General features: G+C 32.1%; 3 protein-coding genes across 4 annotated transcripts; 1 reads left to right on the forward strand and 2 right to left on the reverse strand.

Moving 5' to 3' along the window:
- Positions 1–10,386: 10,386 nt before the first annotated feature.
- On the forward strand, positions 10,387–18,285 carry LOC131669230 (protein O-GlcNAcase). 2 transcript variants are annotated; one of them, XM_058943963.1, is made up of 13 exons: positions 10,388–10,911; positions 11,166–11,217; positions 11,290–11,623; positions 11,720–12,164; positions 12,257–12,879; positions 12,962–13,300; positions 13,533–13,707; positions 15,035–15,088; positions 16,057–16,142; positions 16,224–16,393; positions 16,505–16,700; positions 16,775–16,934; positions 17,015–18,285. In XM_058943963.1, exons 1-13 carry the CDS (start codon positions 10,842–10,844, stop codon positions 17,149–17,151), a joined length of 2,841 nt encoding a protein of 946 aa, XP_058799946.1. In that variant the 5' UTR covers positions 10,388–10,841; the 3' UTR covers positions 17,152–18,285. The 2 variants fall into 2 exon arrangements, with proteins under 2 accessions (XP_058799947.1, XP_058799946.1); XM_058943964.1 differs by lacking the exon at positions 15,035–15,088 and having other exon boundaries at positions 10,387–10,911.
- A 162-nt stretch (positions 18,286–18,447) lies between these two features.
- Positions 18,448–21,748, reverse strand: LOC131669235 (uncharacterized). Its single transcript, XM_058943971.1, has 12 exons — positions 21,546–21,748; positions 21,379–21,487; positions 20,980–21,323; positions 20,709–20,898; positions 20,487–20,651; positions 20,225–20,366; positions 19,354–19,458; positions 19,198–19,277; positions 19,067–19,113; positions 18,953–18,996; positions 18,734–18,860; positions 18,448–18,676 (listed from the first exon to the last, which is right to left on the reverse strand). The coding sequence occupies exons 1-12, from the start codon at positions 21,717–21,719 to the stop codon at positions 18,614–18,616; spliced, it is 1,590 nt and encodes a 529-aa protein (XP_058799954.1). The 5' UTR covers positions 21,720–21,748; the 3' UTR covers positions 18,448–18,613.
- A 170-nt stretch (positions 21,749–21,918) lies between these two features.
- Positions 21,919–24,255, reverse strand: LOC131669234 (telomerase reverse transcriptase-like). Its single transcript, XM_058943970.1, has 8 exons — positions 23,996–24,255; positions 23,609–23,922; positions 23,333–23,529; positions 23,068–23,270; positions 22,809–23,002; positions 22,528–22,725; positions 22,215–22,459; positions 21,919–22,137 (listed from the first exon to the last, which is right to left on the reverse strand). Exons 1-8 carry the CDS (start codon positions 24,245–24,247, stop codon positions 21,965–21,967), a joined length of 1,776 nt encoding a protein of 591 aa, XP_058799953.1. The 5' UTR covers positions 24,248–24,255; the 3' UTR covers positions 21,919–21,964.
- Positions 24,256–24,378: the final 123 nt, after the last annotated feature.

Genomic DNA, 24,378 nt, shown 5'->3' on the forward strand with positions numbered 1-24,378 from the left:
TGGGCCGGTATAGGTAAAAGTCTAAATCTAGAGTTGAATTGTTGGAAGTCGAAGAACTAGATAAAATGAGAAATGAGCAAAAGACACTGAATAAAAAATAAATTGAATAAAAAAAAGAACTAAATAAAAATACAAAGTTAAATAAAAAACAAGAGAAATCAAATGAATGAAAATCGAATAAATAAATAAAATAAAACAAAAAAAAACGAATAAATGACACTAAATAAAATATAATAAATAAAAAACAAAATTGAATAAATAAAAGAATCTGAGTGAACAAAAATGAGATAAAGAGTAAAAGAGAATTAAATAAATAAAGAGCTGACTGAACAAATGAAACAAAGAAATAAATAAATAAATAAAAGAACTGAATAAAAATACTAGACAATGAAATAACTAAAGGAAGTTGAACGAATATGTGAAAGAAAGAACACTTATCTGAATCGAAGACTTGCGCAGCCAACTGGGTGGTGAGGCTTCCTGGAACGGGAGTGACGGTTGATGTTGAGAAATTCTGCCAAGGGCGACGCTGATCAACACAGCCGTCGCGTATGTGATGCAAAGTTCAAGTATTTCGATAGAATTCGCCGGTATTCTCGGAACGCACACGCACGATGACACGCGGTCACTCACACACATGGTTTTCACTCGCGTACAGAACTACGTTGAGGTTGTGAAAAACCTCACAGGAGGCACCATGAATTGTAGCGTTGAGTTTCTCGCAATTACCCTAGGTGGTAATTGCGCCCACCTTTGTTAAATTTTTGTTTTTGTTTGAATATTTAAGGAATTACGGAATGGAATTAGGAATGCACTGGAAATAATTTAACACCTTCACTTATGGGAAAAAGCCTCGAAGGCATAAAAAACCCATTTTATTAACTAAACGTACAATGAGATTAAACAAAGAAACAAGATTACTATGAACTAGAAACGATTAACCACGTGTGCGCGAGCCGTGCGCGAACAATAGAAACGTCGACGCGATGGGAATTCCCGCACTCACTCTCTCACACAGATTTGATAGCACCTTGTTGGCTCTTCAGCCACCCAATACGCCTACGCAGCCCGCAGGCGTTATTGTAGGACATGATCTCTTTCCCTTTTTTCTTGTTGTGAAGCGGTTCGCTTTTCTTACCGTTGATAAGTCTCTTACCACTTGCTGCTCACTCGTGTACCTCTTAGCAATGACTGACTGCTCGCTGTCCCCTTCTCCGCCGGCAAGCGAGAGGCCGAAAGCATCAAGCTTACCCGGAAAGGCAGCGCCATCGTGAGTCTCGCTCGCACAACTACACGCACGTTCATACGCACACCCACATGTAACGTCGCACCGGAACAATAAATAACAGTGTTCATGTTACCAAAGCAATCACCATTGTTTATTATAAATTTTTATAAAAGTTTAGTTTCTTAGATGTGAAGACAGTTTCATGCATTAGATCTTTCATGATAATAGAATAAGATCATTTTTATATATTTCTAACGTTGGATCTTGCATGAGAATAGGTTAAATAGGAGGCGAAAACATCATACGGGATCTAGCGATGTTTCTTACATTAGAACTGATGTAAGAATTTTTAGTAGGGTAGGGTTGAAGATTTTGAATTGAACCTTTATTTTTTTCTTTCGATATTCGACATCTCTAATATACATATATTTACTTTTTAACTAGTTATATTATTATATTATATATTATTATATTATATTATATTATATTATATTATATTATATTATATTATATTATATTATATTATATTATATTATATTATATTATATTATATTATATTATATTATATTATATTATATTATATTATATTATATTATATTATAATATATTATTCATTCATTCATTAAAATTCAGATCTGCACACTGACACTTGAAATTTTGAAATGGATGGACAGAATCAATGTCCGGGCGGCGACTATACTGCATGGTTATTAGGCCCCGGTCCCATAGCTACGTATGAATACGGATGGATACGGACGCGAATCGCAACTCTAGTAACATCACTAAAAATATCTAGTTCGATTATTTAGTATCAACACTACCGGTAGTGAGCAAAAGTAACTGTTGTTTAAAATTGTAGCGCCGAACGTACCACATTTAATGAACGCTTATCTAACCTTTACATTATTGCAGTCTATAAGATGGCAAATGATAGAGAATTGATAGACTTTCAACTACAATTAGTGGAATTAGGCCTTAATTTTATGGAAGTACTTGAATATATGAGAAGAAGAAGAAAATATATATAAATGATATGTATTAATCATCCCAAAAGCTTTTTTTACATTAGCATACTCATCAATAAGCAATATTTATGAGAATTTGAAAAGTAAATTGTAGATCTGACATTTGAACATTAAATGTGGTACGTTCGGCGCTACAGTTTTAAACAACAGTTACTTTTGCTCACTACCGGTAGTGTTGGTACTAAATAATCGAACTAGATATTTTTAGTGATGTTACTAGAGTTGCGATTCGCGTCCGTATCCGTCCGCATTCATACGTTGCTATGGGACCGGGGTCTCATAGCAACATTGACCAATGTAGCCAACTTTACAGCCAAAATTCTTAAGGAGCCCTCCATTCGGAACAAACCCAATTGTTGCTCAAAAGATGAAAGCTGTGTCGGTGAAATATTGTGCTGGGGGAAGGTGTCGCTCGACACACTCGCATGCATTTGTGTCGGCCTGCAGCCAACACGTTTACAGAAAATGGTCCTAGTCGAGTCTGGTGATGGCAACTGCGTCGCATACATCGTACTATTATTTGGTTTTTCACTTTTTATTTATTAATCTCGGGTCATGACGAAAGTTCTTTAACCCATTAAGGACAGGACGGACACTTTTTCGTGTCCAACTTCAAGCTACCACCAAGCCAATAATTTAATTGCAAAAAAATTCGCGAACCACCGTTTCCTATGTTTTGGAGTATGTTCTTTCCGATTATGACACTTAATTTTTTCTAAAATGAGTTTTTTCATGTAAAATTTGAATTTCTCTATAGAGAAAAACAGAAAAGATAGTTAAAAAAAAATAGAAGTATTATAAAGTAAGATAGTTGTTACTAATAAAAAAGTATAGAGTAAGGAAGATTGTAAATCACGGGGAGGTAAACGCATAATCAAGAGCCTCGTTTTTTTTGTGTTTTTTTTGTTTTAAAATTTTACCTCCCCGTGGTAAGAGCTAGGCAACGGTAGTGTTATTAGTTTTTGCACATTTTTTGTGTCCTTGCGTTACATTTCTCAAAATTTTGACAATATCCTTTCTTTGCAACATGTACGCTTTCGTGCTTCTTTGATTTAGCTAGATAGTATTTTGCAATTTCCAAGGCGATCGATTTTGTTCCTACTTTATCATCATGAACTAGTTGAGCGAATATTATGTTTGACAGTGTATTTTTGACTTTATTGTGATATTTAATTTGATTCTGACTTGCGAATTGAGGTAAATGTTTTGTTAGCGTGATTTTTGTTTGTTTTTGGTTTATATCTGTTATTGTAACCATTTTCTCGTTTTGTTTTTTTAATAAAGATCTGATGAGGTTGGATATTTACCAACGAAACACACGTGTTGTAACCTGAGATGATTGTTTGATTATTATTTTTTTTCACAACGGGTTGGCTCTAAAATTGGTTTAAAAGAATTTTGCTTATCATCATGAACTAAATTTCGAAGAATTAACGCATTAGTAATTGATGATTGTATCAATCTTAATAATATAGGCCACGTCCACTTTTTCGATCTGAAAGAAGGATATAAATTGCCATTTTCGAAAAATCCAAAAATGGTCCCCAAAAATCTGAAAAAATTCAGACGTGTTCCTTGACTGATTCTAAGAATTTTTTGTTGTTATAAACTTTTCATGAAAGTCGATAGTTTTCGAGATAAAAATCGGTGAAGTTAGTGAATGAAATTTTTGTTTATTTACGCAAATTTATTAAAAAATATATATATTTGGGTTTTCGTAGGGCCGATATTTTTTAGTTAAGGTATCATGGACACCTTTTTTATGAATTTTAAGCCCATAAAAAAATCGAAAGGTAAATAAATTTCGATCACAAAAATTTTTTTTCCAAAAAATCAGTGCTTTTTTTTTTAATCTTCAAATTTTACATGAAAAAACTCATTTTAGAAAAAATTAAGTGTCATAATCGGAAAGAACATACTCCAAAACATAGGAAACGGTGGTTCGCGAATTTTTTTGCAATTAAATTATTGGCTTGGTGGTAGCTTGAAGTTGGACACGAAAAAGTGTCCGTCCTGTCCTTAATGGGTTAAAGAACTTTCGTCATGACCCGAGATTAATTAACGAACTTATAACTGCAGAAAGACACGCTAAACAGGTTTTCAAACAGGCAAAAGCCTCGACCTTCTTAAAATTCTGTGAAACAATAAACCCATCAACCCCAATCGCAACCATATTTCAAACTATTAAAAAATTCCGACACCGCTCTTTAGGAGCAAACCAAGCTCATACCAATATCAAAAATATTCAAGCTCAAGAAGTTATGATGTATTCAATCTGTCCGAGTTCTTGTACTCCTAACGACTTTCCTCAAAATTTTATTAATGATGATTCAACTAATGCACATTTTAATAAACCATTTACTCTTCTTGAGATCAAATCCGCAATAAAATCATGCTCACATAGGTTAAACTCTGCCTCAGGCCTTGATAAAATAGATTATTGTATACTATCCAATATACCTGACAACGTAACTAAAGAGTTGTTAAATTCCTTCAATGAAATTTACTTTTCGGGCACCTTTCCTCAAGCGTGGAAAGAATACTTAATCTTTTTTATCCCCAAATCGGCTAATAACAAGTTCAGACCAATTTCTCTCGCCTCGGCCCCTTTAAAACTCTTTGAGAAAATAATTCTCACTCGCTTATCGTGATGGCTTGAACATAATGTCAAGCTTCCACTTTCGCAATTTGGTTTCCGTAAATTAAGATCCTGCTTAGACAATTTATCTATCCTAACCACCAAAATCTATACTGGCTTTGCAAAAGACCTTTACACTGCTGTAGCATACCTAGACATAAAATCCGCTTTCGACGACGTCGATCCTACCTCTCTAGTTCATCTATTGAGTTATATAGGCATTCCAAAGTTATTATGTAAATTTTATTTTAACCTCACATGAGAAAGGCGCATCTACTTTGAAATTAATGGAAAGATTATTGGTCCCTTCTTAACAAGGAAAGGCGTTCCGCAAGGTAGCGTTTCCTGTCCAACTCTATATAGTATTAGTGTTAGCCAACTTATTCTTATTCTTACAAACTATGAATGCCTTCAATTTGCTGATGATATTGCATTAATTGCAACCGCCCTCGATCCTAATATTGCCCTAAAGATCTTAGAACGTAATTTATCTAGAATCAATATATTTCTCCAAAAAATTGGTCTATCCTTATCGCTTAAAAAAACCAAAATAGTCACATTCACACCAACAAAGTCGAGGATCTCTCAGACTTATCATTAACAATAAACTCAACAAAAATACCGGTCTCATCCAGCGCTAAGATCCTCGGAATGATGTTAGACAAAAGCCTTTCGTGGACTGTTCATCTAAATTATTTGATTTTAGGCATAAATATGATCAGATCGCTGCTCACCACTTGGTGGGGTGGTCACCCTAGATCGCTACTATTGATTTACAATGCAATTATTTCTGCTACTATTGATTTTGGTCTTTATTGCATTTCCCGTAGCTCATCGAATTTTTTCCAAAAAAATTAACATTATTCAAAGACGTGCTCTTAGGTTTGCGCTAGGTATGGGGAATTCAACCCCCAACAGGATTGTCTATGCTGAATCTCGAATTCATCCCGTACATCTGAGACAAAATAAATTCTCCTTCAACTATATTCTCCGCTCGCTCTCAATTACCAACCATCCTTCTATTTCTACTATGTCAGTTAGCTGTACAAACTAAATATCTACGCACTCTTCCTCTTCTTACTGCATACTTAGAGCTAAAACCATTCCGAAATATGTTATATTCAAGCCCCAAGCCTCCTTGTTACGTTTTCTCCCTTGAAGCTCAACAAGTCCAAGCATCCATTATCTTTAATAAAGGTTTTATTATTGCTAAGGCTGACAATTGTAAAGTTTTTTACTATACATTGTTATTTTCAAGATCAAGCGATCTTGATATGCCCGGCTCATGAGTACGTCAAACGCTAGCCCCGTTCAGGTTAGGAGAATTCAATGCAAAATCTCTTGCCTACGTTCAGGTTTAAATTTTATTACAGTTCAACTTCATAAAGCTCCTGGACACTATTCTATCGGTTGTCGCACGCGCGCAGATCGCCTCGTCGCGGAGACGCGGAAATAACAAAAACTCTCGCCCTCAAACGCCACTCCCCAGAGTGAGGTGATTACCTCACCATTCAAATGAATCCCTCGCAATGCACAGACTCTCGGACGATGATAATATGCACCAACAACTTGCCTTCGGTGCCAATCGTCGCTCTCACTGTCCCGACCGGCTGGATCTCTTGAGCTTTACGGATACCCTTGTAGACGGCGCGGGGCCTCCTGTGGCCACAAACGACCAAATCCTGATAGGGCGGGATCCTGCTGACGATGCCGGCTTCGAGCGCTCCGCGCCGACGGTCTCTAAGCGACGTGATGGCAAGTCCCAAGATCGTTCCAGACTCTGCCTACTGATCACACTATCGGGAGGGCAATACGGGAACTCCTAATCTTGACCCGCTCGCTCACCTCCAGTGTCCTCTTTCGAGTCTCTCTTCCTTCTGTCCTCCTTCGCTCGGCCACACCCGGGCCCGGAAAACAGCCGCGAGAACCCAACATCGTGGAATCCCCCTCTCACTTCAGAGCCAGAGTCGTCCTCACTCGAAACGGGAAGCGCGCGAATTTCACTCGCACATGAAACTCGCACGTTACACAATCCCGACAATAAATGCAATATACAATTTCATAACCTTCTAAACTCTCATCCACCCTTCTATACTAATGGATCAAAAAAAGGTCCTGGGCTTTATGTTGGATTAGCAATTTATAATCCTGAACCTCTTAATGTTAATTTACAATTTAGGATAGACTCTTATACTTCTATATTCTCGGCCGAAGCTTTTGCAATCCAGCTGACACTGGAATTCATCATTTTAAAAAAAATAAGCAAAGCCATAATTTTTACCGATTCTTTAAGCTTACATCCATCTCACAAAATGGATGCATGGTCGAGTCATCTCACATCACAATTTTTAGAATAAAACTTCGACTTTTAGAACTACTAGAAAATAATCAAGAGGTCATCCTTGGTTGGATCCCGAGCCACAAAGGTATTTCTGGTAATGAAATAGTAAATGACTCTGCTAAAAAAGCGATAGGTACAGGCTTTTCCCCATATCTTCTCTTGCCATACACCGACTTCCAACAGTTCATCAATGAGCGCTGTAAAAATCGCTTCTTTGAATATTTATTGAACACCGATACTAACAAAGGGTTACAATATTTCCAAAATTATTTTAATAAAGCTTCAAAATCTTGGTTTTTTAACAATTGCCATTATAGAACACAGATAGTTTCCATCACTCATAGGAGAACAAACACTATAATTTAGCTTTTCCTTCACAGAAAGCATTTGGTAGATTCCCCCCATTTGTGCCTGTGAATCAGACGTAAAAGACCTTAATCGTGTCTTTTGGTCATGTGAACGCTTTGCCGAACAACGTAACATATTACTACTCAAACTTAACAAATTGAAAATCTATCCTCCTTACACCATCTCCCAATTTCTTGCAGATCCTAAACCGCATATCATTGACCTTCTATGTAAATTCCTTAATAATTCAGAAATATTCCTTTAATTTTTTCTTACTTTCTCTATTTAATAACATTTACTTCTACTTCTATGATCAATTCATCTATTCTCGCCTTTCTTCAACACATTTGATACTTACTTACTTACTTACTTACTTGCCTTTTCTTTTCTTTCGGTTTGCTCTACCCAAATAAAACACCAATTTGAATCACGCGCGCAAACGTATCAAGTCAGTTGATGGGACACAGTCTCGCTATACTGTGAGTCGACACCAGAGCCAACGAATACTAACAGAACAGAAACAGAACAGAAAATGGTCCTCCCATCCGCCACTCCCGACTCGAGAGACGAGAATTATCACTCCCATGATTGGATATATATATATTGCCAGTACAGTCACATATCGTGACCGTACTTGAGTATCGCCAGGACTACGGGGAGCTTTTAAAACAATTGAGTTTAAAAATGAAAGGAGTGAAAAATTTTTATTTATTTTAACACTATCTTACTTTTTGCAATTAGTTAAACAATAAGAAAATATAAACAAAAGAATATATAATATTAATTATCATTTAAATGCTGTAAAGAGAAACATCTACACTGATTTAAGTTATAGTAGATGCATATGTACGAGGTATGGCTATTAGATAATGAGATTGCGCCCCTAGAGGGGTGAAACAAAAAACGAGTAGTGCGTTAGGTAGCTAGAAATCTTTTCTATTCGCGTACAAAAACACGTTTTCTTAACTATTATAGTATATGTGCAGTAGCTGTTTGAAACGAACGAAAACCATATGTGACGAAAAACACGAGCAACGTATCAATTTCAAATTTCTTGTTAAATTGAAAAAAACTCCAACCGAGTGCTATAAATTGTTGTAATATGCCAATTGGAACAATGCTCTATCTTATGCGCGTGTTTTTGAGTGGTGTAAGCGCTTCAGTGAGAAAGCACTGAAGATGACCGCAGCGCCTGGGCCGCCATATGTCACTGTTTCAACTCCGGAAACAGTGACCAAAATTAACCAAATTGTGCGTGCAGATCGTTGAATGAGCATCCGGATGATTACAGAGGCTGTAAACGCCGATAAACAAACGGTTAGAACAATTTTACACGAGGAATTGCACATCACAAAAGTCTGTGCGAAGTTAATTGGTACCAAAAAACCTGACTCCTGACCAAAAGTTCTTGCGTCAACAGGTTTGCTCAGATTTTCTTGAAAGGTTAAAAGAAGATCCTGGACTAATGAAAAACATTATTACTTGCGATATAACGTGGATTTTTCAATACGATGTTGAAACAAAGCTGCAATTGATGCATTGAAAGATGCCTGAATTGTCCAGAATCAAAATAGCAAGGATGTCCAAATCAACATTCAAGACAATATTAATTGTTTTTTTCTTTTGACATTAATGGTATCGTGATGACTGAATAGATTCTAGAGGGTTAAACTGTTAACCAGACTTACTATTTGTTAGTTTTGGCAATATTGCGAGGACGATTTCATATAAAAGGCCCGAGTTGTGGAATAATAACTCGTGGATTTTGCACCAGGACAATACCTACAATACACCTCCCCATAACGCGCTATCTGTGAAGCGGTATTTGGACGATAAACACACTCCAGTCGGGTCCCTTTCGAAGCAGATTTTATCTTCAGAAACAAAAAAAAAGTCGCACGGTGCCAAATCTGGCGATATGGCGTTTGTTTGAGTCAGTATTCAAACAAACGCCATATCGCCAGATTTGGCACCGTGCGACTTTTTTTTTGTTTCTGAAGATAAAATCTGCTTCGAAAGGGACCCGATTTGAGTCGATACAAACGGTAAAGCAAAAAACGGCAGAGCTCCTAAAGGCCCTCATACCAAACCCTACTAAAAATTCTTATATCAGTTCTAATGTAAGAAACATCGCTAAATTCCGTAAAATATTTTCGCCCCTTATTTTTTATGCTTGAACCTTTTCTTATACAAGATCTAACAATATATAAAAATGACTCATGTTCTATTCTCATGAAAGATCTGATGCATGAAAATATCCTCACATATGATCTAACGTATGGTCAGATCATACGTAAGAAACCAAACTTTTATAAAAGTTAAGAAATCAAACTTTATAAAAAGTCATGAAAATAGAGTACGGTCATTTTTATGTTGGATCTTGTATGAGAATAGGTTCAAGCATAAGAAATAGAAGACGAAAACATCCTACGGGATCTAGCGATGTTTCTTACATTAGAACTGATGTAAGAATTTTTTGTAGGGAAGGAAACTTTCAGCATTGCTTTGGTTATTGGAAAAAACGTATGAAAAGGTGTATGGCGTGAGAAGGGGAGTATATTGAATGGAATCTAGCATTCGAATGTAGAATAATTTTTATAATAAAACCCTTTTTTATAACCAGTCTCGTTATTTAATAGCCAGACCTCGTATAATTAGCCGTGTTTAAGATGTACTTATATTAATATTAATATAAATAAAAAACAATTACACACACACACACATGTATGCATTAAGATAAGTCGATAATGTAGAAATTCACACAATCAAATTGTAGACTGCAGTACCGCCAATATGTACGTATACTCAGTGGAAATTGCTTCGCCAGACGAATTCATCCATAAGTCGTTTTCATAGCGAAGAAACAGCTTCGCCTACGGTTTACTGTTCGATTCTTCTTATTTTTTATCCTAGTCCAAGTATCTCGTTTTTATAAAATTCATGGTATTTTGTCGGCACCGATGAGACGCAACAATACAGCTGCTTATAGGAGTCCTAACTTGTATTTATTATCACTCACACATAAACATGCATGTGTTATATATACAATACATACATACTGTAGTAAAGAAAACAGCATTCGTGATCCAAATGAGGTAGACGCCTAGACGGCTTTTGCCTTTTACGTTCATCACTGTTGTTCGGTGTTTCTCTCTTACTTTCTGTTAGATTCTTCGATTGTTGTATGTGAATCTGTGTATTCTTTTTTATCAACAAATACGGCAAACTCTAGCGTGAGAACTGAAATACAAATTATCCGCAATGGCGGAGACAAACGGATCCGCCAATTTAAATATAAAAAATGGAAATTTTATTTGCGGTGTTGTCGAAGGTAATTAAAAACATTTTTAATTTATACTCATTAGATCTAATTACTCTCAGGGTTACATATGTAAAGAAAAGCAATTTATAGTTAAGTTTGATTAAATTCCCCATCTTGTTTACATATGATCACTTGCAGCAATATTTTTTGCAATAATTTTTTTATAGCACTTAGAATTTACGTGAACTCTAACTAATTTTATAATTTCAAATATCTGACATACTTTCTTGCTATAGATTCATGTGGTTAATTATGTCTTGCAGGATTTTACGGTCGTCCATGGACTACTGAACAGCGTAAAGATCTATTTAGAAAGTAAGTATATCGAAAAATTATATGATATTTGAACTGTTTCAAAAAATTGACCTTTTTTGAATATAATCATAGATTGAAAAAATGGGGAATGGATTCTTATCTGTATGCTCCAAAAGATGATTACAAGCATAGAGCGTATTGGAGAGATTTATACACAGTAGAAGAAGCTGAACACTTAACTGGTTTGATTACTGCTGCAAGAGAATGTGGAATAACATTTTATTATGCCCTTTCTCCAGGCTTAGATATAACTTATTCCAGTGTTAAGGAAGTTACAGCTTTAAAAAGAAAATTAGAACAAGTCAGCCAATTTGGCTGTCAAGCATTTGCATTACTTTTTGATGATATTGAACCTGAAATGAGTGAGGCTGATAAAGAGGTTTTTCAATCTTTTGCACATGCTCAGGTAAACGAATTTTCATGTTGCTCTAGTGATTTAATTTCATAATCTCATATTCAATGATCTAGAAGAATAATGTTTCATAATAATAATGTACAACAGGTTTCGGTTACAAATGACATTTTCCAACATCTTGGTCAGCCTCGTTTTCTTTTATGTCCAACACAATACTGTGCAACGAGAGCAATGCCAAATGTATCAACTTCTGAATACTTGAATACCTTAGGCAGTAAATTAGCACAAGAAATAGATATAATGTGGACTGGTCCAAAAGTAATTTCACGATTATTAACAGTTGAGTCTATTGAAGAAATTACGGAAGTGCTCCGAAGGCCACCTGTAATCTGGGATAACTTACATGCCAATGATTACGATCAAAAGCGAGTATTTCTAGGACCTTACTCGGGTCGATCTCCTGATCTCATACCTAAACTTAGAGGTGTTTTAACAAATCCAAATTGTGAATACGGCGCAAATTTTATAGCAATACATACATTAGCACAGTGGAGTAGATGTAATGTCGACGGCAAACGAGATCTTAGTTTGAGTTAGTATTGAGAATAATCTTGACAGATATTATATAATAATTTATAATGTGGATAAAATAAAAGTTTTAAATATCTTTTTACTTGTTTCCAGATGATACAGTCTCGGCAGACATCAAACTAGAGACGGAAACTGAAGATGGACTTCTAGGGGAAGATGTGCCTTCTACTCTATCTCCGAACATGTATCATCCACGTCGCGCGCTCAAGAACGCAATAAATGAGTGGCTACCAGAGTTCAACAAAAAACGTACGGCATATGGTGTGATAGCCAAACCGCAACCCAGCGTAGCACCTACAATTCCTATTCCTATAATCCCTTCGGTGAATACGTGCATGAGTTTGACATCGGCGACTACTACTACTACCACATCAGCGGGCGCTTCGACAACGCCGGTTGTTGCGGCTGTGCTGGCACCCGTCGTCGGTGTCAGTGGCAACCCTAATCATCTGCAAGCGCTCGCCGAGGTTTGTTCCACTGTGATGAGTAGCGAAAATTTTGTGCCACCCTCCGGCCCTGTCATGAACTCCCTTGTCTCCGAGACCAAAGTTGTTAGCGAGCAGGTAATGCCGCCTAACCCTGGAGGTCCATCACCCACACTAGCCGTACCACATACGACGGAGCCCATGGACTGTAATAGCACTCCTACAAATTCACCTGCGCATCCACCTAAAACATCCGCACAAGATGATGATGCCATGGTAGAAAATACTTCTGTAAGTATTTTTTTTCCACATGCATATTTTTATTAATTCTTTATAAAAGTTCTAATTTATAAATATAATTGTACTTGATAAGACATGCAGCGGGGCATCTGGAAGCATGCAAGTAGAGGTAGATGCGCATTCAACGACTGTTAATGGAACATTGATGATTGTCGAGCAAGACGGCGAGCATCACGAAAACCACGAAGAACGTGAAAATATTGACGAACCAGATGAAGATTCGCTAACCAGATTAGACCCGGATAAGCAATTAACGTACGAAGATCTGTCGCTTCTTTGTGATCTCTTCTACTTGCCTTTCGAACATAGTGGCCAAGGTATTCAACTGCTGCAAGAGTTCAACTGGCTGAAAAGTAACGCTCACATAATTATGCATAGATCTAAAGAAGATGACCCTATCAATAAAGCTGATGTAAGTATTCTGCTTTGTTTAATTTTCCTAAGACAACCACTGCATCAAGTTCTTTTTTTCTAAAAATACATTTAACAATGCTATTTATTATGATATTTTACTAATAATATGGGTCTAATCGTGTGCCACTTCATCGTCGTTCATCTTGCAAAAGTAGTAAACAAATCAAAATCAACATTGTTTAATCATACAATTAATCTTAATGTTGAATATTTTTTCTCTCTGAATTTAGAGTGAAGAATGGCACGCTCGTGCAGCTAAAATGAATGACATGTGTAATTCTGTTAATCGTTTGCTCCAGCGATTAACTTTTTGCAATAACCGAGAATTATTATACGATTTATATTCGTATGTTTGGGATATGCGAGGAGTAGTGTCGCTATTGAATAGTTATGTAAAATGGCTTGGTAAGTTTTCATTATTAGCAGAAATATAAAATTTACAAAAGTTTATCTTTATCCAACATTTGTCAACTGATCTGGCTAATGTCTGGTCCGTACTGGAATATTGTTTTTATTTACAGTATAAAATTATCACTAAATCTTATGAACAATTTATTATAAACAATTAGGATTTAGTTAATTTTTGCATGTAAAATTTTTTATATTGAAAATGTATAAATTAGTTAATACAACTTAATATTTACAAGACAATTTTTCAGTATAAAATGATGATGTTGCATCTTATGTAAAAGCTTTGTTTTTAAAGTCATACTTATTTGGAATTTCATAAATTGGATAATCGTCTGAATATACTGTAATTCACAGCTTTCATAATAATAACATAAAATATAATAAATTATTTTTCGAAAACAGATCAGCTGAGAAATTGGAAAAATGGAATCAACAACGTTATTTTATGTCGTATTAAAAATTGAACCATTACTATTTATGAATATAAAATATTTGACCATCACAGTAATGATAATGAACTGATCAATGATCTCATTTTTTAAGTTGGAACGTGTTCACTTTTTATCGCAAAAAAATATTGTAGCAATTGAGAATATGGTCTGTTGGTATTCAAAGTTTCTTTTTGACACGTTTTCTTTTTATAGTAATAAATATTTTTCCATTTTATTATTTTAAACAATGAAATACACAATATTTAATTAGAATTTTAATAAAGATTAGAATAAAATAATTTTGTTTCATTAATTTATTTGAAACAAAAATTGTAGGTATTTCTAAGTGTTATTATTCTATTTAAAAAATATATTTTAATCTGCTGCTGCTCTTATTTTTTATTGACTTTCAGTTACCTAACATGCAGTAGGAATTTATTTACTTTTTTTTTAATTGACTGAAACGTTGGATGTCATATATAATAAATGTTAGTTATGTATTTATTTTTCTTAGTTTTACAGTGTTTAATTTTTAATTTAATTTGTAGCTTTTTTATTGATAACATAATGAAAAATAGATACTCGTTAAAGATAGCTTTATAACATAAGTTCTGTATTTTGGATAAAGTTCCGGTTGATTTGACAGAGCAGGCACTACGTTATTTTTTATTAAAGTTGTTATTAACTTTGTATTAATTTGAGTAATCAATTAATAATTATTCGTGTTAATTATTATCGATTTTTCAAAATAATATTCAATATTTTTTTATGCAAACAGTGAATATTTTTTTGTCTATTCTGCTATAATATTATAATATTATAATACGGAGACAAAATAGAAAAAAACGTTGAACATTTATTAATTATTCTTTGTTTTTTCTTGTTATTAGCTTTTGGCAGATTTCCGGCCACGATGACGACATTTACCCAAGGGAGTTACACATGTATGCGTCTGATCAGTTTTTAAGTATAGGAAAAATCGTAATATCCAAGCTTTGAATTAATAATTTCGACTGTTTTCCACTTATATGTACACTTTTAAAATCTATGAACGTTTAATAATCAATAATATTTCTACATAGACATTTTAAGAAAAATTATAGTTCGAAGCTTGGAAACATGTTGAAAATTATTTAGTAGTTTACAAATTGAAAAAAGCTGGAGGCCTCAAACTTATTTTAAATTATAAAACTGTATAACTTTTGGTATTAAAATATTTGAGCTATGGGAACATTAATTTTTTAAAATCAAAGAAGAGGATATTTGTGACAACCAGTAAGATTTCCGTTGCCTAAGAGCAATTTCATAAATTCTTGAATTTATTACCTAAACAAAAAAAAATCGACCGTTCACGGTAAATCCATTGACATATTAGATTAACGAAGTATAACCTTGAGCGATCTATTTTCTTTCATAATGCAGCACTAATTTATTTTGCTTGGTTTCAGATGCGTTTTCTTTCAGGGACATGTATTTTATTACAGGTGCATAAAGGCAAACGTTATCCCTAATTCAAATCTTTTTAAATGAAAATTATATCCAATTAATTCAAGAATTTATGCTTATCTAGGATGCTAAAAATTAATTGAAGTATACAGAATAAAATATCTGTGCGACATTATTCATTTGTATTGTTTCGAAAAAGACTAAATAGTATTTTTTTACATGTATAAAATAAAAAGAATGAATTGTTTAAATATACACAGCATCCTTGGTAGGAAATGCTATGAATGAATTAAAGAAACGCATTTTTTCAATATACATACAAATTTTGAAGTAAAACGTTAATTCATTCATCGATAATGAGCATGTTAAAAGTATCTTCATGAAGCTGCAGAAAAAAATAAGACCATTAGTTTAATTTAAGTCGTCGTTATTTTTTCTTGATTTTTATTCAATTTTTGTGGGATAGGGTTTTCGAACGGCTGGAAAGAGACTTTTATGAGTGGTGATCAAGAGCCATGGGTTTTTCGTGGCGGCCTTACCGCAGACTTACAGGTACTTTATGAAAATAAAACATCGATGCTTCTTTACAAATGTTAGGAATGAAATTCATGTTGATCAGTACTTTTTATGCAGAGATTGATTCCTGTGGACAGTGGAAACGATTTATTCATATACAAAGCCCCTGAAGTGCCTAGCAGTAAAATATATACAATTCGTCCTTATTTATCAAGCGATGAAGAAGCTGTGTACAAAGTGTGCAATCAGATTAATAATTGTTCTACGTCGTCTGCGGTAGCTGACAGGTATCAATCTTGTTTCATTTCGGATATTACATATATTTTTCTTGGGCGCAAAATGTATCACTAGAACTATTTCAAAATTGATATCGCCGTATCGTCCAATTTTGTTTTTAGACTCGTTGGTGGATTTTTAACTTTATCACCGGAATTATGTATGGTCGTCGAAGACGAGACTGGAATTGTTGGTTACGCTCTAACTGCCTTGAATGTCAAAGTATTAAATCAAAAGCTATCTGTTTCGTGGATTCCGGAAATGCAATTGAAGTATCCACTACAAAGCTTAAGCAATGAAATGTCACCAAACGAACAAGTACGTCAATATAAATTATATAAGTTTTTACATCATTCATTAATGAATATTATTATGGTATGTTTTAAAAAAAGGAAGCGATACAATATTATCACACGTTTATGCCTGATGTACCAGAGCAGTTGTGCAGACAACATCCATCAAAGCTTGTTTGTGGATTATTACCCATAGTCACTGATCAATCAGTCTCTAAACGATTGGTAACTTGTATTCTAGCGGCACTTAGAGCAAACGGTACAGTTTTTTTATACCAGTATGTCATTCAAAACTAATTTGTATTTTTTGTATTGACTATAGATATATAAAACTTACAGGTTCTTTTGGAGCACATACAACTATGTCAGTGAATGATAAAGAAACTCATGAATTTTTTGTAAGATTAGGTTTCATTGATATAGTTCCGCCATTGGAAGACAGTTCGACAACAATAACAATGTGTAGAAGTTTCTAACAGCAGGCAAATTCTTCAATTATAGTTGTTAATAAAGTTTATATATTAGGTTCAAATCAGAAGAAAAGTAATTAAATTCCGACAGTAAGAAGAATATGCTTATTTTTTAACGTTTTACTTGCAGCGCCAGAATTCGTTTTTGAAAAGCTTTAAAATTTTGTCGATCAAATGAGCAAACCTGAAGTAATAGAATTTAATTCATATACTTTTTAGCATTGATGTATATTGTTGATGCAAAAGAGACAAGAAATTTATGAATCTCTTGAGTAACAATCATAAAAGGCATGCATGTACAGCGTAGAAAAAATATTTAAGTTTCTATAATTCGGATGCGAAAAATTACGACAGAACTGTACGGTGCAATACAATGAATCACATTATGATCTTATTGCTTGGACTTTTAGTCAACGTAAATTACTGTATTTGTTAAAAATGTGCTGAGCGCATTGCAATTTTAAAAGCAATTATTTCAATCATCGATTAATAGATCTGGATAAATAATCATTGTTTGTTTCAAATTTCTGGCCTTTAAGTTGCATAATTTTTAGCTTAAAGTTGATTTGAAATCTTGCATGTCTGTCGAAATTTAAGAGTTAAACATTATTAAAACATTATTAAGAAACGTTCGTAAAGTCGACGGTATCTTTTAAAATTATCTAGGTTGTTTTAATTTTTGTGAACATGAAGAATTGTTGAAAGACTTATTACTAACTACATTTATATTTAATTTAATCATTTTTGTTTACTTTTCGTTATTAAAGTAATGTATAATATATTGTGTGGCATAAATTAAAATCAGTTTTTTTAAATCTAAAGAACGTGGATTTGTATGCCCGATATTGTTTTTATCATAAGTATAAAGTGTTTTTGTGTGAATACAAGTATTTAATCTTCAGTTCGAGTTTAAGTAAATACAATTTAATGAGACTGTTTTCAACAATATTTTGAAAAAAATAATGATTTTCCTTAATCGATGATTTCGTAAAAACAATCATCTCTAATAGCTAATAGAATTAATTATAAAACTGTAAAAATAAAAAAGAACATTTAGCTGCCTCCAGTTTTGTACAGCGTATATGTAGCTATAATGAAACTTAACATGATTCTATGAAACCATCATATTTTATTTCTATTGTTTATGAAAATGAAATAAAATTCATGTTTTAATTAATTTATTGTTTTAATTAATTTATAAATTTTTATAAAATCGTTGGAAATCGAATGAATTGATTATATGTGTGCCTGTGTGTATGTGTATTATTTAAAATAAATGAATAGGTATGAAAATCATTTATTGATTAACTTCAATTACAATGTTTTCACTTTCACAAACATTGGAATACTTCACGTGAACATTATCGAACTTTTGTATCTCAAAAAATTTAAATTTATCTTTTGGTGTGATAAAATAACTAATTTTGATCATTTTAAATTAAAAATCCATAAAAAAGTTATTTTATAACTAAGGCATATGTATGTCCATACAAAGCTTCAAATCATTAATACGTTTTTGTAAATCATTTATCTGAAAATGTTATAGAATTTAGCATTTAATAATTTTTATAAAAATACTTCTTATTACCACATCAATCTCCGTGCATATATGTAATTGCTTTGCACGTGGAGTCACAGTAACTGTTGATTTCTTATCGCCAAGTGCTATTAGAGAGTTTTGAATGCGATTGAAATTCTCGTAGAAGTTTTCTATACTAAGGTTAGAACGGTTTTTATTTTACAGTTTATATTAGATGTTCATTTTTAGATCTGTTCAATTTATGTAAGATGAAAAAGAAATACTAACTCATATTTATATTCAAGTTTTAATTTTTTTTTCTCGTTATGAATCTGGAAAGTAGTTGTAATTATTGAAATCTGATTATTGAACAGAAGTAAAGAAATTCGTACAAGTTTTTACCTTTCTTTGCGAATTCTCCTCGTGTAGAGCATATGGCGGATCTAACGCTGTTTAAAACAAATAGAATAATTACTTGAATGTCCGTTGCAAAATAATCATAATGTGAATTAATGTTCTACAAATCTATATACCTTTAACATCGTTTGATGATATCTTATTATTTTTAAATACTCGATAACTGCTTCTCCATTGGACCAAAACATTTTTATCCCTGTTTTTAAGGAAATACCTAGTTTACCATTATTGTACATATTTTGAAATACATTGAAACTGAAAAGTTTACTAACAGAATTTTTTGAAGCTTAGTGTGTTGCTCAGTTAACATTTGTTTAACATCATTTTTCCACAACCATTTTTGTTGATAAGTAAAATCCAAAGTAGCACTGTTATATCTATATAAATGTATAAAAACCCAAAAGAAATCGACAAATAATGAACAAACATTGCTTTTAAGAATAAAACTTAATTAATAAACCCATACATAGAAAATATAACGTTGCTTGGAAAAATATCAATTATATTATCTATTTAAACAGTTTTATTCAATAATATCTTACCATCAAAATACATATCTATTTTAAACAAGTCGATTTTTTTAATCTAAATTAGGTTTACTCTTTGTATCGTTCAATATTGCTTTTGAGAAATTCATAATTGCGTCTGATTGATTTAGTTGCAACGGTTTTATTTTCATTTTATTCAGTCGTTAGTTATAACATCAAATACTTTATTTGTTGGAATTATATTTCAAGTTTCTTTTCCTTTACGATGGTTTTCATTTTTTAATTTGGATATATAATTAATTTTGAATTTAATCAGCATAATTTGATTCTTGTTTATTTAACTAGTTGACTAAAAAAGAAATTTTTTCTGATAAACAGAGACCGTGGAAATGGTCCCGATAGGTAATGAAAGTTGAGATCAGAGAATGATTCTCTGGTAACTAACGAATTCATTTCCTACTACACATCTTTTAAAAGTATCACCTAATTTTTTTTCTCTATATTGTTACGAAATTCATCCGTAACATTTGTAACAAATACACCTTTACGATACAACGCAGCAACGCAGAAGTTGCACAAAATAACAGAGTTGTCATGAATATTTTTGTTATTTTCTATTTTTTTTAAAGTCCATGAATATTTCCGAAAACCATACCTGCTGTTTGGTTTGTAATTCCACGTTCTTAATCGAACTGAAGGTTTGGAGGTATTTAAATTTCGGTACTTGTAATTTTTCCGGAGACTTTTCTGGAGCGGTTGGTAACAAATAATCATTGATGGTTTTTTATCATCTTTTTCTAAAAATATAAATTACATTCTTAGTGTATATCTATTTTTTACTTTGACAATAATGAAGCGGTAGATAATTTAAATGCATTTTAATGCATTATATTGCTGTTTTTTTAAATTTTGCATACCATTAGAAAATGCTTGTAATTCAATTTGCTCATTTTCATGTAGTTTATTCCATTCTTTGCGCAAATATTTCATTACACTCAAGGAATCTAGTTCCAAAATTTCTTGAGGAGGAAATATGATCGGGTTATAAGCTGTTTGTAAATTTTTTAAATTAGGGAGAAGCCCTGCAAAAATTCATTAAATAAGAAAGAGTTATCATTTAACATTGCTACTATTGCTACCTAATTCTAACGGTAACCGTTCTATGTTATTTTCTTGCAGCAACAATGTTTTTAAAGATTCGTGGCCTTTTATAGTTGGCGGTAACGTAATCAACTGATTTTTTCTTACATCAAGCCACGTGAGCCTTTTTAATATTATAAAAAGATCTTCAGGTATTTCTTTTAAGTTATTTGTATCCAAATAGAGCATCTTATTACAAGAACATACAGAGAAAACGTGATTTTTTGCAAATATTAAAATGTATTTTTGACATACATGTATAAGATATACCTGTAAATTTTTCAAATGGTGAAGTATGTCAGTCGGGAAATTAGTAATACCCATATGATTCAAATCTAAAAATACTCCATCATATTTTGATAGTAAATCTATGGGGCAGTTGGCGATTTCTTTCAGATTCACTTTTTGTCGCCATGATTGTTTTGCTTTCAAAACAGATGTTGACGATAGATTTGAACTATTTTCTACTGTATTACAATCGTTTTTTATCAGCAAGTCATTCGTGTTAGCAACCACTTTTGTAAATGTGTCTTTTGATGATGTTAAATTCTTATTTACAGATTTCTCGTTCAAATCGCTAGTTAAATCTAATTCAGAATCCAGCTTCTGAAATTCTATAATATACATTATTATTGTTAGTTATTTCATTATTACCGCGTATTAGATAACCTTTTTTATTCCATGTATCAAGATCTTTGATCGTCAGAACGTGTGGCGATTTAGATGAAGTACTGTCATTATTTTCATCGTTGGTTCCATCCAATTTATCTAAGACATTCTGTAAGATAATTATTTGTTAATAACTATGATATTAAAGTAAATTTTTTTAAGGATACCTGATTTGTTTCAGTTTCTCCAGCTAATATTAATTGTTCCGTATTTGCGTCCAAGGTTCTTACATTATCAAATATGTCGATCCCCTTGGAGGTTGATAGCTTTTCAACTTTCTTAAAATCTCTATCAAATCCATAAAATTTAAACAATAAACTTTTATATATATCGTCAGACATATTTAACAATATTGATTAAGGTGCAAAATTTAAATATCTAGTATTGATGTATATAGCACGCTTTTACGGCATTCGTTGCAAACGTTACTAAGGAAACGGAAATATTTAATCAATACTTAAAACGAAATTATTTAGTCACATAACACTTATTTATTGATTAATAAAAATTATTAGTAACGAAAGATAACAATGAAAATCAATGTTGCAAAGTTTTATTTTAACAAGTAATAAAATAATTTTCGTATTCACATAAACTTTTTTACTATCCGTTTTCTTCTTTTACACTTCATTTTCATCAATTTTTTGAACTCGTTCGTAAGATAAGAAAAAATATCGTATCTTTTTCTAAAAACGTTATAGAAAGAACTCCAAATGACGTACTTCAGTGTTTGCCTGTTTCTAGTTTTTTCATAATTATCTATAAAAATGAAATAAAAAATCAAATTTGCATTTACAAAATAATTTAAAAACATAAAAATCAATTTAAAAACGTACTCCAGTTCGTAAAAAGTTCAATTTTTCGTAACATGTATAAATTGACTTTAATGATAGAATCTAGAGTAATTTTTTGGTTTTGGGTATCGTGTAAACAGCTCAAGAGTGCGAAGCATCGCTCAGCTTGACGTCGAGATATCATTGTAACATTTTCAAATATCTTTTGACTACTATTTATATGTTTTGTAAGCATGAGTTTATTTAGCTTTAACGACGCTAGGTGTTTCAATTTGAATGGAAACGTCCTGATAAAATTACGAAAATACTGTGACTTGTACATTAAAGAATATTGCAAAATATATTATGTCTTTACGTAATAGTTATTGTATTGAAGTAAATTGAATATCTTGTTGATTTATAGATAGGCTCTACTTCCAACGATTTTGAGTCAAATTTCCATCCTAAATATCGAATCTTTTGGGACCTGTGTGGATTTAAATTATGTTCTAACTTTGATTTGTTAAAATAACAATTGTATTCTGGTATGCCTTTTTCAACTATACCTAAAAATCTATAATATCATTTACATATAATAAACTCAAGCATCTATCAAATTATTTATTGTTAAAGAATTGTTGAAAAAATGATTATTACCTTTTTGCATAATCTAATTTGTTAGTTATATACAAATAATCATCAACATATTTAAATAGATGACCATATTTTTCCAAATTGGCAAAATATTTTAAATTCATGTGAGTATAATATATCTGGCATAAGATACTAGATATCAATAGTCCTTGTGTAATTCCTCTATTGATATTGTACAAGTTCTTCTTATATGCCACCTAAAAATGTTAGTTTTTAAAAAATAGATGGATATAGAATTTATTTGTATTTATTTTTCACTTACTTTCATTTGGAAAATGTATTTCTTTAAAGCTTGCAATAAGACATGTTTGTTAACAGTTTCATATTTTTCTGGATCATAAGAGAAAACATTTGTATCTTCAGTTATAATTTGGTATATTTTTCTCTTTCGTACTATTTCATACTTGAATGTTATGTTTGTAGCTAATGTTTGAAACATTATTTGTACCATATCAAATAATTTCCCTACAAATAGGTTCAAGGTTCTGGAATTTTCTTAATAAAATTATTTTACATTTATAACTTACCTTGCAGTATTGAACCATAAGCATCACAAATATCACAAGATACAATAAAAATATCATTGTTTTCACACTTATAATTTTTGAAAGTAACAGTGAAATATTCGTTGAATGACTTACTTTCTTTTTGGTAATTTATTTGGTATAAATATTTTAACAGAGTATTAAGTAATTTCAATATATGCTTTTCATGATCTGTAAATCTGAAATTTTTTTATAAATAGTAACTAATAATTCAAATAATTATTTATTAAAATTAAAAAATTAATTTGTATTTTATACCTATGTGTTGTAATAGGCCTGAGATTATCTCGCTTTGGAATAAAGTTTAATCTACTTTGAACCTCAGTATATTTAGTTATAGGACTAATCCATTGTAGTACAGGTTTTTGACACATTGATTTAATATAATCACTTTTTTGTTTTTCCCAATCTTCAATAAAAATGAAAACCTTTTCTCCTTGAATATGAGTGACATGAAATACTTTTTCAACTATAGCTATGAGAAATTGAAACAGCCACTTAATAAACTTGCCTATTAAAATAAATTTATGGCTTGTATTGTCAATTGATTGTATCCATGTTATTGAGTTAAGCTACAATCAGTAAAAGGCTTTACTATTTAACTTAGTTGATGGAAATCACAAAAAAAATTATTTAAAAACTTACATTTAAACTATTTACTAAATTTAATAAATTAAAAGGTTCAGTTTGAGAAGTTTTTACAAAATGTTTCCAAGCTTTCAAAATTTTTTTATTATTCTTTTGATTTCCAATTACTTCTAAGGGTAGTAACTTGTAACAAATTTTTCTAATACCCTCTTGAACTTGTGACGAATGAACTTCATATTTACATTTTTTTTTTATAATATAGTGAAGTTTTGATCCTTTATATCTTATAAAATAGTTTTTTTTCAACATTTTTTTGCTTCGAAACTCAGCCTTGTAAATAATTGTTTTGTGTCTCTTTTTAATCTCATCAAATGTTTGGGAATACTTATTTAAAAAGTCTACATTCAGTTCTGAACTATCAAAACTATCAAATGACTTTC

Source organism: Phymastichus coffea, unplaced genomic scaffold (genome assembly GCF_024137745.1).
Source record: "Phymastichus coffea isolate CEN01 unplaced genomic scaffold, Cenicafe_Pcof_1.1 PCOF00090, whole genome shotgun sequence".
In the NCBI taxonomy this organism is placed as follows: Eukaryota; Metazoa; Arthropoda; class Insecta; order Hymenoptera; family Eulophidae; genus Phymastichus; species Phymastichus coffea.